This window comes from Helobdella robusta (assembly GCF_000326865.2).
Source record: "Helobdella robusta unplaced genomic scaffold HELROscaffold_40, whole genome shotgun sequence".
Lineage (NCBI taxonomy): Eukaryota > Metazoa > Annelida > Clitellata > Rhynchobdellida > Glossiphoniidae > Helobdella > Helobdella robusta.
In genome coordinates this window covers 492,231-509,132 of record NW_008704903.1, presented here as the reverse complement: position 1 = coordinate 509,132, position 16,902 = coordinate 492,231, and the positions used below count along the sequence as shown (strand labels likewise).

At 30.9% G+C, this 16,902-nt stretch overlaps 2 protein-coding genes across 2 annotated transcripts in view; one reads left to right on the top strand and one right to left on the bottom strand.

Moving 5' to 3' along the window:
• Positions 1–3,289: 3,289 nt before the first annotated feature.
• On the bottom strand, positions 3,290–4,453 carry HELRODRAFT_176905 (hypothetical protein; the record flags this gene model as incomplete). The annotated part of the gene is made up of 4 exons (XM_009025148.1): positions 3,290–3,412; positions 3,544–3,659; positions 3,847–4,050; positions 4,291–4,453. 4 exons carry the CDS (start codon positions 4,451–4,453, stop codon positions 3,290–3,292), a joined length of 606 nt encoding a protein of 201 aa, XP_009023396.1.
• A 6,705-nt stretch (positions 4,454–11,158) lies between these two features.
• HELRODRAFT_84384 (hypothetical protein) overlaps positions 11,159–16,902 on the top strand; it is a gene marked incomplete at both ends in the record, with an annotated part of 35,019 nt that continues 29,275 nt past the window's right edge. Inside the window, one exon of the mRNA XM_009025068.1 lies at positions 11,159–11,349. Within this exon, the coding sequence (XP_009023316.1) occupies positions 11,159–11,349 (191 nt within the window). The remainder of the gene's footprint in view (positions 11,350–16,902) is intronic.

Sequence of the window (16,902 nt, the reverse complement as noted above, 5' to 3'; positions counted from 1 at the left end):
ATCCGTGGTAGTCATGCCGATATATGATGATTTTAGACGCATACAATCGTCAACTGGACAGGAAAATTTATATATGACATGACTACGTTTCAGTTGTGATTCAACACGTGGTGTGCAATTATTTATTAAGATGAGGTTTGATGTTTTAGTGTTTTTATAAAAAATCCTTAGTTTGATTTTATCATTAGGATCTGTAGGAATTATATTGTTTTTTATTATATTCTTCATTATCAATTCATCGATTTTATAAGAGGAAGACATGAAATTACGGTAGTAGAGTATAATATCCTTCTTTTTGTTGTTATTATTGTCATTATTAGTGTTGTTGTTATGGGTGTCGACATTGTTATTTTCGTTGCTATTATTTTCAGGGTTATTACAGATGCCGTTGATGTTGTTGTATCTATCATTGTTGTTGTTATTGTTGTTGTTATTGTTATTGAATTTATTGTTAACCTGAATAATGACTTTTTCAATCTGATTTAGGTCGTAGTTATTGTTAACAAGTAAGTTAGTGACACGTTTGATTTCCGATTGAGCATGTTCAACTGTTGTCGAGTGTGTAAATGCGCGATTGATGAATGATCTAATTGTGCTGATTTTATAACCTTCAGTGCACTCACTTATTCCATTTAAGCAGATGCCTTTATTGGTATTTTTTATGTAAACAGAAGTTGTAAAATTATGGTTGTCATGTTTAACAAGAACATCAAGGAATGGTAGAGATCTATTGGCTTCGTGTTCTATTGTGAAATTAATTTTTGACTGGTTGAAGATCATTAAGAGTTGTTGAACATAGTCTGGATTGCTATATGAGATAAAAAATAATACAATACAAACAACGATAGCAACAACAACAGCAACAATAAAAAGAACAACAACTACAACAACAATAATAATAATGGTAATGATGATGATGATGATAATAATAACAATAATAATAATAATAATAATAATAATAATAATTAATAATATTAATAATAATAATAATAATAGAAACGATATTCTAATTAATTTCGCGCTTCAAATTTGTGACATTGTTGGTTGCCATCTTGACAACGGCCACGTAGCATGAACAATCGTATAATTTCAAATATTTTGTTTACTAATTTCAATGAACCTTTGCGTTTTTATTTCGTTACTTTTATTTTATTTTAATATATTAAAAAATACAACTAATTAACTATTAATAGAATTTATTTAAAATATATATTACACTGATGATGACTTTACGTCGAAATAGATCTATATGCATAACTTTAATAATAATATAAAAAATAAACGATTATAAAAATGGGATCTTGCTTGATTAATTTTAACAATTAAAATCATAAACGATTATAAAATGGATTTCAACATTTTGAATAGACTTAATTGTAAAGAACTAGTTCAAAATATTAGAAAATCAACCATAAAACTTGTTAATGCTGAATCCTCGGTGGATTTTTTGAACAAATATATATATATATATATATATATATATATTTATATATATATATATTTATGTGTGTGTGTGTCTATATTTGTGTGTGTTGGCGTGTGTGTCTATATTTGTGTGTGTTGGCGTGTCTGTCTATATTGTGTGTGTGTCTGTATGTGTTAAAACACCACCATAACGTAAATTGTTATTTTGTAGTTAACAATAGAATATTTCAACAATGATTCACACAGGCTTGCGTTTTTCCTTAATAAAATATGGGTTTATTACGTCTATTACGTTTATTACGCTATGAATTGTTTGTAAAATTTAAAGAAAAAAATTTGTTTTATAAATTTGTCTATATATATTTGTGTTTATATGTGTTTGTGTATGTGTGTGTGTCGTGTGTATATTTAAAAAACGTATGGATTTAATTTGCTTTATTAAATGTTTTATTTGTAATAGCAATCTAGAAATGCATGTCTTCGAAAGCCAAAGACAAAGTGGCAAATGTTGAAATTTCAGATTATGTCATGATAATTTACATATACATATAAGTTGTAGGATTGTGATGTTTTTAAAGACGTGTGTGAAATCAACTATGAATTTTAGTTATTCAGATATTTTTGAAGCAATAGTATATGCACATTATAGAGAGGAGCTAACAAATCAACTTGAATATTTCAGCTTATTTTAAAACATTACAGCATGCTATACATTGAAACCAGATATAACCAGTTTTATTCAACTTTATGTTTCATTCATTCAAGCAGCGATATGACTACGTGCAATTTGTTCCCACTTGTATATTTTAATAGCGAAACCTGCCAATTTATTACTTCGTACTATTATTTTAGCGCTAACCATACTGCGAAAATTATTCGAGATTTAAGCATAGAAGCCATTTTGTAGTATACATTCTCAATTTTCCGTTAGTTTGATTAGGTAAGGTTGAATTTCTTGCGTAAAACTATCTTTCCCATTTTTGGACCATTTTTGATAGAAAAATGTCTCCTTAGAATAAGACACCACCGTCGAGAATCTGAATCAAATTAATATGAAAACCAAAGCATTTTATTCAATAGAAGAACGTCCAATTAAAATGAAAATAAATGAACACACACACACACACACACACAAGAGAAAAACCAATTTACTACGAAAACCAATTAGGCAACGTTTTGTAATAGGAAAAATTAAGTTTCAGTTTCCTAATAGGAAAACTTTAACGAAGCTGTAACATATATGTATTACAGTATCTGTTCTAAAATACACGTGTAGTGTACCTATAATAACGCAAATCAACTGTTAGCTGCAGTCTTTAAATGTTGAATATTGACAGATGATGAACTAAATGAGCTTAAATTGTTTGTCACATGCTGCAGTAACTTAAGAATACGAAACTATCAACTAAGAACTAATAATTATATAACTAAGTTAAATAAGAAATTGAGAAAGCTTCAATGTCAGAATGTGGTAAAAAAATGTCAGAAGCAGTACTCGAATTCATATTTGAAACGTTTTGATGGTTTTGAAAATCATAAAATATAGAAAAGCAGTTTTCTACATCTATGGTTTTAAATCAATAAAAATTTTTAGCTTTATCTAGTATATCTGGTTTTATGTGAAACTCACTTTTCCAATTCTAGCCCATATCAAAGTATATAACATTCAACAGCACTGAACTAAATTTTAAGTTTTACATAAAACCAACTGTAATTTATATATTTTTTTTAACTTTAAAAATTCATGATTAAATTAATGTACATAAGCTAAAGCCAAGCAAAATACCCAAAATGAAGTATGAATGGATGAAATGAATTTAATTTAACGTATGAAAAGTGAATTTAATTGGAAGTCAACGGCAGATTATAATTTAGTAATCGATTTCGATCGAATTTCAATTTGGTTGCCTAATTCTTTGATGAGTGGTAGGGTGAAGACTATATCGTCGAGTAGGTCGCAGCTTGATAGTTTTACAAATAGGTGAATCTGTTTAATTAATGAAAAGTCAACAGGAAATTAATTATTAAAAATAGATAGACTGAAAAATTTAAAAAACATAGAATTTTTTTTAATTTGCAAAGAAGTCTGAAACTTTGGAATATTTAAAGAGTTGAAACCTGTCTTTTTCCGACAGTTTTGTAGACTTCCAACTCCATCTTGCCATTGTTCCTCAAATTAAATTCTGTCAGGGCTTCTGCTTTCCATGTGCTCAAGAAACTTGACAGTTCTACATCTTCAAATTTGTTAGTGTTTGTGTAAGTTAATCGTATTGTATCTTCTATGTTTAAACATATTTGTGACCAGATATCATATATCTACATTGGGATAATAATGTATCAGAGTATCATAATTTGGCTGCCAATGTCAAAAAATACCAGAAAAAAATGACAGAAAATAATACAAAAAAAAATGTTACAAACTTTGGTAGTCAATATTGAACTCCAGCCAAAACAACTGTCCACCATTGGCTGATAGTTTGGAAGTTGAAGGGAGAGCAATGGTCTTCTCAACTCCGAGGACGTGTTCTGCAAAAGTTTCATAGGAGCGAAGTGGTTGGCAAGATACTTCAATCTGTTCACCATATGCAGAGTTCATTGACTCTAGGGCTTCTTCGATGCCTCCATCTAGAACTTTTGTATCACAATCTCATTTAATTGACTAATATCATGGTAATAATATTATTTAGATTAGAATTAAATTTTAAGTTAAAGGTTTTGTTAGAAGTAAAGATCTTAATTTGTTAGCTTTTAATATTTAATTTAAATTTCAACTATAATAATTATTTATTTTTTTACTACATAGATATATTTTATTTTATACCAAAATTGGAAAACAACGTAACACGACAAAACAAATCTACGAACTGAAAACAAGGCAATTCTCGCCGATAACTTTGAATCCGTAAACGATGGTCCCCTTGTCTCTAATGCCGTCCTGAATATTGCGCCAGCATCCGGATATCACATCCTTGATGTAGGCATACGGACGTATGTTCACCCTCATTAAATGCAGATAACTTTCCGACATTGCAGATTTAATTTTTATTTTTTAATAATAAACAATTAAAACTGAGTAATAAAAAAATGGTTTTTCTACAAATTAGGAAAGATGAAAAACATTCCACATTCGCTTAAAGAGGGTTTGTTATGAAAATGATACTAGCTAAGACGATGCAAAAACAGCTAAGTGTGGTAAGTTAAAGAACAAATTTTTCAATTATTTCTGTTCTATGCACACGATTAATTTTACAAAATATCTCTTATGAATGAACAAATTGCAATTTAATAACTTGAATTTTTAAATTTTGATCTTAAATAGTTTTTATAAATTTATTTTTTCAATCAGATTTATGGATGAAAGGTATCAAAGTATAAAACTGGAAATGAAGTAATATAAGAATGACAAGTTTTTACTTAATGTGGACTATCATCAAATTATTCTACATTAACCACCTCATATTAGCACAACAAAATTTAATACAAAACGTTAAAAATACAAGATACCCTGTATAATTACATTATAAAACCTCAATAAAATCGAACGCAAAACGTATGACAATACAGAAAAACCAAAACCCCGAAAAACACAAAAACAGAACAGAACATTAAAACATAGTACACCCATGTCCAAACAGTTCTGATCAATACAGCACAAAAATACATGCCCACAACACACTGATCATAAATAACGAACGGAGCCAAATGAATCCTCAAAACTCCACTATTTCACCCCGGTTTGAAACATTTTTCTGGATATAGAAAAAAAAAATAAAAATTTCATTACAGAACTTCAACAAAACTTCAGATTCTGTCTGAATTGTGATTCTGCGGTTATTCAAAAATAGATACCTTAATAATAATGTTTGTAATTCATCAAGTAAATATCCTCCACTTCTACTAATCTAGCAAAAATTTTGGTATTTCAAATAAATTCAATTTAATTGCTTCTTAGACAGAATCGCGGTCAGATTTTTCCTTAAAGTATCGTTTTAGCCTTGCATTATTGGACAACTAAGCTAGTTGTGGTTTTCTCAGAGCGCTTTTGTTAATTAATAGTAAATGATCGTCAGTATGAATAATTTCTAACTACCTATTAGCTACCGATTAGCTATGCAAGACCCAATGATCATAATCATTTGTGTATGTGTGTGTGTGAGTGTGTGTAGGTATAGGTGTGTGTGTTGTGTGTTGTGTGTGTGTGTGTGTGTGTGTGTGTGTGTGTGTGTGTGTGTAGTGTGTCCGGTTAAAACACACACGCGCAAAATGAGAAAGACAAAAAGAGAGAGAAAGAGAGAGAGAAAGAAGAGAAAGAGAGACAAACATCTGTACAAACAAACACATTTTCATATCGATCTGTTATTGTTTGTTAATTCATCTCAGAAGAAATTTACGACAATTTTCTTTCCTTATAACACGTGAGGCAAACATTATTTCCACGCTATTATATAAATACAATACAATACAATGCAATACAATACAATACAATACAATACAATACAATACAATACAATACAAAATAATACAATACCATACAATACAAAACATAAAATACAATTCACTACAAAACAATACAACACAACTCAATACAAAACATTTAAATACAATACAATATAATGAAATACCATAGAATACAATCCAATACCATACAATACAATACAACGCAATTCAATACATTACAATAGAACACAGTACAATACATTACAATACAATAATGTTTATATTATTCATATTGCATATATTTGTACGTAGAAATTATTCCATACAATCATACCATCAAATCATCCGGTCCATACGTTCGTTATTAGCACCAGAAACATTCACCATAATGATGATTACTGTATATATATGTATATTTAAAAAATCCATACTTTTGATAAATTTATAATTAAATATTATTATGATATAATAATTATTTAAAAATTCATATATATATATATATATATATATATATATATATATATATACATGTTTTGTTTTTGATGAAAATTTAATTATATAAATATATTTAATGAACGAAAAATTGAATAGCCTGATGAAATCACTTGATAACGCTTAGAAACTCATAGGAAAATAACATTTTGAAAATAGATAAACTAATTTTTTTTTAAATTAACAAAATATCAGTTTTCATTGATTTTATTACGAATTAGATTACAATTATTATTATTATTAAAACCCATTAAAATATTCATTTAATTAATTAATTAATTACGAAATATTATGAAATATAATGAAATATTCAATTAATTAATTAATCATTCAATTGAATTATTCCAATTTTGGATACATGTGTGTGTGTGTATTTTACAAACTAGAACCTCCAAGAACCTCACAAACCCTGGTCTAACAGCGGGGTTTAAACTAGGCCTACATAATATTATTAATATTTTAGTGGCGTCTGTTTGTAGGCACTTTAAATTCGGAGGTGCATTCCAAATGACCATGGCTTGATTATGGCGTAATATAGGGGAGACCAGGCACCCTTGATGCTAAATTCCGATTTTTCTTAATTTTAGGTATCAGTTGGAGTATTTTATAACTTACGAAAGTGAAGTGAATACACTACTGGGTCCTCAAACTGCAGACTCATCTGGAACTGCTTGCAAGTATCTATCGAATGTTATACTTCATGATTTTTCATTTAATTTCATGGATTTTGTTAAATTTTTTTGTCATAAATTGAAGGATTTTTTCTTGATAATTACTCTGCTATTTCATCTTACGATCAAAATAATTCAATTTTTTTTCGTTTTTGGGGGTTGCTGTATCAGTTTTGTTTAATTAATAGAATACAATACATACAATTCGATATGATACAATAAAATACAATAAAAAACAATACAATACAACACATACAATACGATACAATACAACATTATATACACACAACACGATTAGCAGTAGGAACATACAAATTTTTTTCTACTAGCAAACCCAACATAACATACTAACAATAATTGAATAATAATCTTAGTGATTTTCAAAGACAGCCATCAAGTGGTTGCCTTCCTCTCGTAAACACTATTTTGTTTTGTCATACTTAGCTCAGAAAAAATTACACTAAACTAGAATGAAAAATATTGTTAGTAGCTTAGTTAGGTGAATTTATTAATACTAAACCAGGATATCACTGCACAATGTAGGTAGACATTTTTCACAAATAAATATAAAATATTAAAAATTTAAATAAATATCTGCTAATGTGGAAGAAGCATAATCTAGGTAAACATCTTTCACAAATAAATATACAATATTAATAATTTATATAAATATGTGCTGATGTGGAAGAAGATAAAAACTCGAAAAATAAAATCACATCCATCCAACATGAATACTTTTACCTGCAGATCCAGTGCGTCATTTGATACTCACTGGCTTTCGTTATCATCAATCATTCTTGTGTTTTGTTTATATTCTGAGAAAATTTGTGCGAAAAAGATACTTTTAATTCTAGTCCGATTCCTGCTCTGTCAGATAGATCATTATATTTAACAGATCACACGGCGCAATGTTAATATTTGATTAAATTCTTTCGTGAAAAACGATGTGTGTGAAATGTGATATGAGGTTGAAATCTCCTCTCGAAACTTCTTCTTTCTGAATCTTTTATTTATTTTTAAGTAGTAGTATCAGCAGCAGTAGTAGTATCAACAGTAGTAGTAGTAGTAGTAGTAGTAACAGCTGTAGTAGTAGCGGCAGTAGTAGCAGTAGTAGTAGCAGTAGTAGTAGTAATAATATTATTATTAGTAGTAGTACTGATAATAGTAGTAGTAGTAGCAGTCGTAAGATTGAGTTATCATTAGTACCATTACGGTAAATCAGGTAAACACATGTGTAGCTAGGCGTAATCGAACAATAAATATATCCATTTTATATCATCATAATTATCATTTTCAGTAGTAGTAGAAGTAGCGGCCGTTGCTACAGCAGCAGTCGTAACAGCAGCAGTAGTAACTGTAGTAGTAGTAGTAGTTGTGCAGTGCAGCGTTATAAATTGATACATCATCAAAACGTTTGTTCGTCGCTGTACAACATCACAATGAAGGCCACATTCGATGGATCAATAAATTTATACATACGACTGTTTATTATGTTTTAACGGTATATGGTTTATTTTTTTTTTAAGTTGTTGACTAAACTACATTTCTGTGAAAATTTTTCAGTGAGGCAAAGATGTGTAAGCATAAATGGCATTGTAATTGCGTTATTAGATCTTAGCGTGTATCCGTAGATTTCGAATTGCGACATAGGATCCTAACAGTAATCAAACTAGAAGTCTGTTAAGAAATTTAACAAACAGTATATATACATTACATTGCCAATTTACACAGCTATCATGTTTTCTTTACCTACATCTTTCAAATTAAGACTCGTGGCATAATGGGAAAGCGATTAATAAAATTTGTTAAACGAGGCTAATAATTACACTACACAAACATAGGAATACGCATCGTCATCTTTCTCTCTCTCTTCTCTCTCTCTCTCTCTCTCTCTCTCTTCCTCTCTCTCGCTCTCTCTTTTTTTTCTCTCTCTTTTTTTTTCTCTCTCTCTCACGAGAAAATGATGATAGTTTATTCAGAGACGTAATTTCCTCGATATCAATCAATCAATTGCAGAGCTCGTAAACGCTTATGGTACATTGGCTCGTTATGGCCAGAGCTGTTTGTTGTTGTGGTTGTTGTTGTTGTTGTTGTGTGTGATAAAGTTGTTGTTTTCGAGATGATGTTGTTGTTGTTGTTGTGTGTGTGATAAAGTTGTTGTTTTCGAGATGTTGTTGTTGTTGTTGTTGTGTGATCATGTACGGTTAGCATTTTGGTTTATCCTCAACTTCAGCCTCTCCATCATCTTCATTTCTTCAGCATCATCATCATCTTCGTTGTTGTATCTTTTTTATTATAAGTCTCATCGTTTTGTTATCATCATCTTTATCATCGTCGTCATCATCATCGTCATCAACGTCATCATCATCATCATCATCATCATCATCATCATCATCATCATCATCATCATCATCATCATCATCATCATCATCATCTTTCGTGAAATCAATTGCAACGGCTATTTGTTGTCCGGATAATGATGACGATGTTAGGTGACGTCATGATATCATATCGTTATCATTCTTTTTATGTAATTTTATTGTCAAAAATGTTATCATTTTCCTCATCCTTGTAGACGTAGTCTTTCGTGATAAAAATGTCCTATAATGAAAATGGGCGAGCACTGGTAATATTAATAATCATTTGAATGAATGAATGAATGAATGAATGAATGAATGAATGAATAAATGAATGAATGAATGAATGAATGGATGGATGAATGAATGAATGATTGAATAAATAAATGAATTACCGAATAGAGAAATAAACAAAAAAATTAAAAAAAAAACAAATAAATTATTATTATCGGATTAGCGTGATAAACGCGGGCTCTGATGAAAACAAATGCATACATGCCATGAAATGTTTCGATTAACGCCACACACTTTCACTGTGTTACTATGTTATATACATTTGTGGAAATTTTTTTAAAATTTTATGACACCGTTAACACTGCTACCGTATTTCACATCTCAGCTCAGCCAAATCGGAATCCAACTCAAGCCTAAAAAGCCTAAAAATCACACAAAAATATCTAAAATGTCTAAACTGCCCTGGATAGAATGAACAACAAAAACCCACATGAACACAATTTATTCCTACGTCTGGAATGTGAAAAGACGAGACTGCATTCGGACAAGAAAAAGCATTCTGCAAGTTGAAAGGGACAGAATATATTATCGCCACGAGAGTGAAAGTGTAATGGGCATAATCAATATTGTGTACAGTCTTCTTGGTGCACATTCACTTTGTCTTCACTCTAGCTAAAAAATTTCAAAACAATGCCAAAAACAAAGGCGAGATAAATTACAACACCATCTAAAACAACAACACTCTCAAAAACGACAACAAAAACAACAACGATAGAACTAACAGAATCAAAAACAACAGATAGAAACAAGTGGGAATGAGATTATTTTCGTCTGCCTAGGAAAATTTTCATTCATCCCATCTCTTGCTCGATGGCAATAACAAAACCTAACGACCAAATGATTGTTGCTGAGAGATATTTGCGAGGTTTTATAATGACGGAGCATCCTGGATTCGATCATCAACACATTTGGCGTCTCTGTAATAAAAACAGGCTCCTCTGAAATCACCTTTCTTCTTTGTCATCTTATCTGAAATCACCTTTCTTTTTCATCATCTTTTTTGAAATCACCTTTTATTTCATCATCTCATTTGAAATCATCTTTCTTCATCACCACATCTGAAATCACATTTCTTCTTCATCATCTTATCTGAAATCACTTTTCTTCTTCATCATCTCATCTGAAATCACCTTTCTTCATCACCACATCTGACATCATTCCACCATCATCATCAGCCAGTTTTCATCAGCACACCATCTGAGAATGAATAAATAACTAAATATTTGCTGCTCTGATTTTAATACGATTGTCACCAACATTGATACGAATTTATCAACAAACCGTAACAAGCGCACCGCTATTCATCATTGCAACAACATCTTCGGAGCCATATCAACACCATCAGCATCATCGTCATCAACATCATCATCATCATCAATTTCATCCTCATAAACATCATCATCATTAATTCCACCATCATCAACATCATCGTCATCATCATCAACATCCTCATCATCATAATCACCACCACAACACACGTCAATGGTGTCGGTAGCTGCGTGGCTGCCATTCGTGAGGGCCGCGGCCATAGGGTGGATCCCCATCGGGCGAAACCAACTGCCCCGAGTGCCACTGGCCATCACAGGGAAGGAGAACAATGCGAGTTCCGACCAACGTCTGCGAATCAACGTTAGTGGCCAGATTTTTGAAACTTGGAAGCATACACTGGACAGGTAGGTGCTGGAAGTTATAAAATTGGTGGGGGGTAGTTTAGCTTGTTATGGGCTGGGGGGTTGTATTTGGTGAAAAGTTTGGTTGGTCGGGTGCTAAAGGTTATAATTGGAGATAGTTTTGTTGGGTGGTGGGTATTTTAATTGAGGCATGTAGCCTGGTTGTATGGGTGCATGGATATGTAATTGGGAATGAGTTTGGTTTGTTTGGTGCTAGGTTTACCTAATTGGAGGGCAGTTTTGTTATTTTGGTAATTATATTATGGGAGAATAGTTTGGTTGTTTGGCTAGTTTATTTAGCGATTGATTGATTGATTGATTGATTGATTGATTGATTGATTTATTGATTGATTGATTGATTGATTGATTGATTGATTGATTGATTGATTGATTGATTGATTGATTGATTGATTGATTGATTGATTGATTGATTGATTGATTGATTGATTGATTGATTGATTGATTGATGTATATGTTTACAAACTTTAAAGATGTAGTTTTTGTAACTGTCTCGATATGAAAATTTCAAATATAAACGTACCCACCACGAATACATAAACATAAAATTGTTTAATGAACGATTTAGTTGCTGCGTGATTTTTTGAGGAAAATATTTAACTTATAAACTCATGAACAAGACATAAACAATCATTAAAATAATTTTTTAAATGTGAAGAAATTAAAAAAAAACTAAAAAACTAAAACTAAAATAAACATTAAAAATTTTTTCTGACGTCAAACAGAGGAGTATTTAAACGTAGCAAAAAGTATTAACCGGCCTGTGAGAAGAAAGCAGTAAGTGAGCCAGTTTAAAAAAATGAGAAGCTTAGGGAATGATTGATTGGACGGAGAACCGGTTTAAAATGTACGTGCATCTTGAATGATGGATAGGCCAAGCAAATAACAACAGCCCAACCTTAACGAAGTTGAAACACATTCGTGTTGGAAGGGAATCATTACATCCATGTCACTTGTGCACTCAATTTTGTAATATTGTTGAGTTTTATGGCTCATTTTACAACTTTTTCTGAATTTATTCTTGTTATCAAAACGATTTTGGGAACAAAATATCCAATAATTTGTTTGATAGCCCTCGGAAAAATTTCAACTCAAACATGTTGGCCGTCGTATGGTTATAACTAATTGAGAGCAAATTTGAATTTCGAAAGAGTTAATTTAAAAACAAATCTCATAATGTCCGTTTAAATTTAAATAATTCAACTCATAAATTTTTCAATGTATGTTACATTCTGGTTATTTGAATTCGGCAGAATTTTTCAAAGTTCTATGGTATAAATTTAGCCATATGTATTTTAAAAGTGTAATATAACCAAAAGAAGCCGATTTAACTAAACACATCAAGATTTGGCTAAATTGGTCAGACTGGTGATGCTGTTGATTTCAATAAACTGTGGCACAATAAACCGGCTTCTCAAAGTATATGAATGAATGAATGAATGAATGAATGAATAAATAAATAAATAATTAAACAAATAAAAATAACAGCATGAACGTACATCATCAAAATAATAGAACACACACGCAACTGAATATTTTTCTCAAATCAATGAAATCGGAACTTAATGCACCACCGAATCATTCATTCTTCCTAACTTCTTCATAACAAACGCATTGCATGTAAGATGATAATCAGAGAGACATTTGCCCAAACAATATGCAACAGATACGAATAGAATGTAGTTCTATTTTTGTCATCCTCCTCCGACCAATGAAAGTAATGACATCGCAAATGGAAAGTCACGTATGGAAAACAGCAAAGAAAAAAAACATAATGTTTTTAAAGGAATAATAAAAATTGTAAACATGTAACGCAGTGTTTAGAACGCATCAAATCACCATAACAACAATGACAACAATGAATGACTGCCACCATACCTTAGAAATCTTTGCGTGACTTATAAACATTTACTTGTTTGTAGAGTTTGGCACGGTAGTGCAATGATTTAAGTGTGACTGGCCTGGCTGTTGCAAAATACAGACAAAAAAAGAAACATAGTGACGACATGTAATCCGTTGATAAAAATTTCTATTTTTTGTACGCGGTTCAGATATACGCAAAACTGCGTACGCGCATCTTTCTACACTGTGGCAGGTCTTCCTACATCAAAAACGTAATAGGCATTGCGTATGCACGCGCAAGTACCGTATCATATACGTATGTTATATGTACGGAAGTTTTTGAGTTTTCGGACGTGCTGTATTTGAACCAGGCTTTCGCGATATAGAAGCTTGAGACGTGGCACTTCTACCGGCTGAGCCAATGCACCAACTACTAGGTTTCTTGGCTAAAAATGAAAAAATATTGGATACTTAATAAACGACAGCGAATTTTAATGGCAAAATTCGAAGTAGCCAAAATTGAATTTTAAAGAATTGAAAATGAATTTCGAAAAAACAACAATCCCAATGCCACCGAACAAACTCCCAATAACTTTTCAAAAAGAAGAAACAAAAATTGATATAGAACAATAAATTCGCATTAGTGGGAATGATAAATTGTCGTTGATAAATCAATATAAAACATGACTCGGCCATCATTACGTGAATTTATTTTACATTTTTTCCTGCCTTTCTTCATTCTCCATTTTCACGATGACAGCCATGCCATGTCGTTTGAGAAAATGCTACTTAAAATAAGTTTATATATGTTTTTATAGATTTTACGATTAATACTTTCATAAATGATTCTGATTTTAAAACATCTGAGAGTATGAATGCACACGAATATGTATTATATACACATACAAACACACAAAAACACATACACATTTACAGTACACTTACACCTATGCATTACATACCTGTAACACACCACAGACACATGCAGACACATACTCAAACACACACAGACACACACACACACACACAAACATATATTTTATGTATGGCAAATTGCATGTGCATATTAGCATGTAGTGTAATATCATAATATCTAATTTATGGATGAGTTAATTTTTATTTGAGTTAAAAATCATTTAAGAGCTAATTTCCGCAAGGGTTTGTGATCATGAAATAAAAATACAATGATAGTAAAATGAAATTTGATAACATTATGACAAAAAATGATAAATGAAACATGATAAAAATGGTGTTATACAAATTATTTGTTTATTTTTACATGGCGCTATAAAAATTAACGCAGCTCCCTAATGCGGCACTCGTGAAAGGCAGGTAAAACAATATATAAATGAATTAAATTTATTCTTTGGTCACTGTTATTTTTGGCTCCGCTACACAACTCGTTTTCCCTCTCTCTCTCTTTTTCTCTGTTTTCGTCTCTTTCTCTCCATCCTCTATCTCATACTCTTTTTTCCAGTTTCCAAAACAGTCTGTCTCTCTTTTTATTTATATTTTCTCTTCCTTTTCTCTCTTTCTCTCTCTCTCTTTCTCTCTTTCTTTTTCTCACTCCCCTGTTTCCAAAATGGTTCAGTTTATTTTAGGCAATGCGTGTTCTACTCTGGTTAATTTTGTGGCTCTATATTAGCTGTTCTGTGTTATAGTTTGGTTATTTTTTGTTCTATGCTGGTGTTATTATTATAAAGACGCATCATTACTATTATGAATATTTTAATGAAATTTTTTAAATTACTTCTCAGAAACATCAGTAAAAACAAGCACTTACAGCGCACGTGAGTACGCGCGTGTATTCGCACATCAAACGCGTGTGGTATCTTAGCTTTAGAACCTGGTTACAACAGCAGCAGAACCAGGCATCTAACCTAATACACTTCCCCTTATGTTGTTAGTTTTTCCTCTTATATATTACAGCAATATACATTTCCTTTAAATTACTCTAAACTTTGGGTTCTGTGTTGTTCTGTAATGTCATATTGTAGACATTTTTATAGGTTAGTCAGAAAAAAAATTTTTGCTAAATTCAATTTCGTTTTTCCTGGCAAGAGCGCAACAATTTTTTGCGAGTCGTAAATGTTAGAAAAAGATCGGAGGGAGAGTGTGAAAATTTTTGAACGCTACGCTGCATGCAGCAGGGCAGAGCACAATGTAATGGAAGAAATGTTACTCATCACAGTGGGACAATGAAAAAAAATATACCTGAATGGCAAGTTGACAGCACATTAAATTGTTTAATCAAAAAAACGTCTCTTATAACTTGAATGCTGGAGTCGTGAGGGAGGATGATTTGGTTTTAGTTGCAAATACTGTAAAAATTTTTTACAAAAATGATACATAGAAAACATAAAAAAGCAGCGGGAGTTGAAACAAAATTTAAGCTGGAAAAAGTTTGAAAAAGAAAAAAAAAATCAAAACAACAAAAACAGACATGCCGGTTTTTCTTCGTCATCTTTCGTGACGTCATTTCGACTTTGAGGCAGCATTCAAAGTGACGGATGACGTGATGGGGACATTCTTTTGAAGGTAAGACGCCCGAAATAACATTTTCAACTTCTCCAGTTTTTCAGTTCGCTTCTCAATTAGTCAGACAAAAAAAAATAAATTAACTTTGGGACTCTTTTTTTTTTGAAAAATATTTGCTCCTGGCACTTTTGCGGTTTTCAAACTTGTTGAGCGTGTAATTAAATGTGTCTACATTCTACGTGAGATGTGTTGTTTTTCTAGATTTCAAGGTCTTTAGAATTTTGTTTCTCATATGTGCTGGTAAATTTGAAAACACCTTTCTTATGTAAATACAAATTCATCAGTTTGATACAATTTTTTTATTATTATTGTTAAAAAAAAATATGAGTGTGAATAATTGTAAGAATATTTAGATTATCCTAAATTTTTATATCTATTTTTTAATTATATATGAATTATTTCAGTGCATAGTTCTCAACTGGATCTTTAATAATTTATTTATAAAAATCTCTTTTTATATTCGCGACGGGCTCATTTACAAACTAACAGGCAAGCAGTCGAAAAAACGCTTACGGAAATATAAATAAAAAAATAAGTGGAGGATATACATTTAGAGAAAGAGAGAGAAAAAAGAAAGAGTGAAAAGAAGAGAAAAAGAAAGAAAAAAATGAGTAAAAAGTAATGAAGATAAAAATAAAGAAAAAAAAAAGAAAAAAAAGAATGCGGCCAGGAGATAAATTAAAATCCTTAAAAATTCCCAATATTAAAAATATAAATTAGTTACAAAAACCTCTAATTTCTAACTAACACATCATCGTCGAATTAACAAAGCAACAACAAAAAAACATACAAACACTCGAGAAAAAAAATAGAAAAAAAGCTTGCTAAAATCCATTTATGACAGGTAAAACACGAAACAACAAGCCTAAACAACACTCTGATGTGCAGCACTAAATGTTTAGATGAATGAACATGTATACATAATTTGTACAAACATACAACATCATTCAACTTAGGTGCATGAGCTTGCTTCTAATATTGCTTTATGACGATTTAAACATACAGTTATTTGTTTGTTTTTTTTTTATCTTTTTTATTCAACAGGCTAAATTAATCAGTCTGATTGAAGAAATAGGTTTTGGGATTGAATCATCGTCTATAAGTAATGCTGTGTATCTAATAATATGTATAAAACCTTTCCAAAAATTCTGTGGTGAA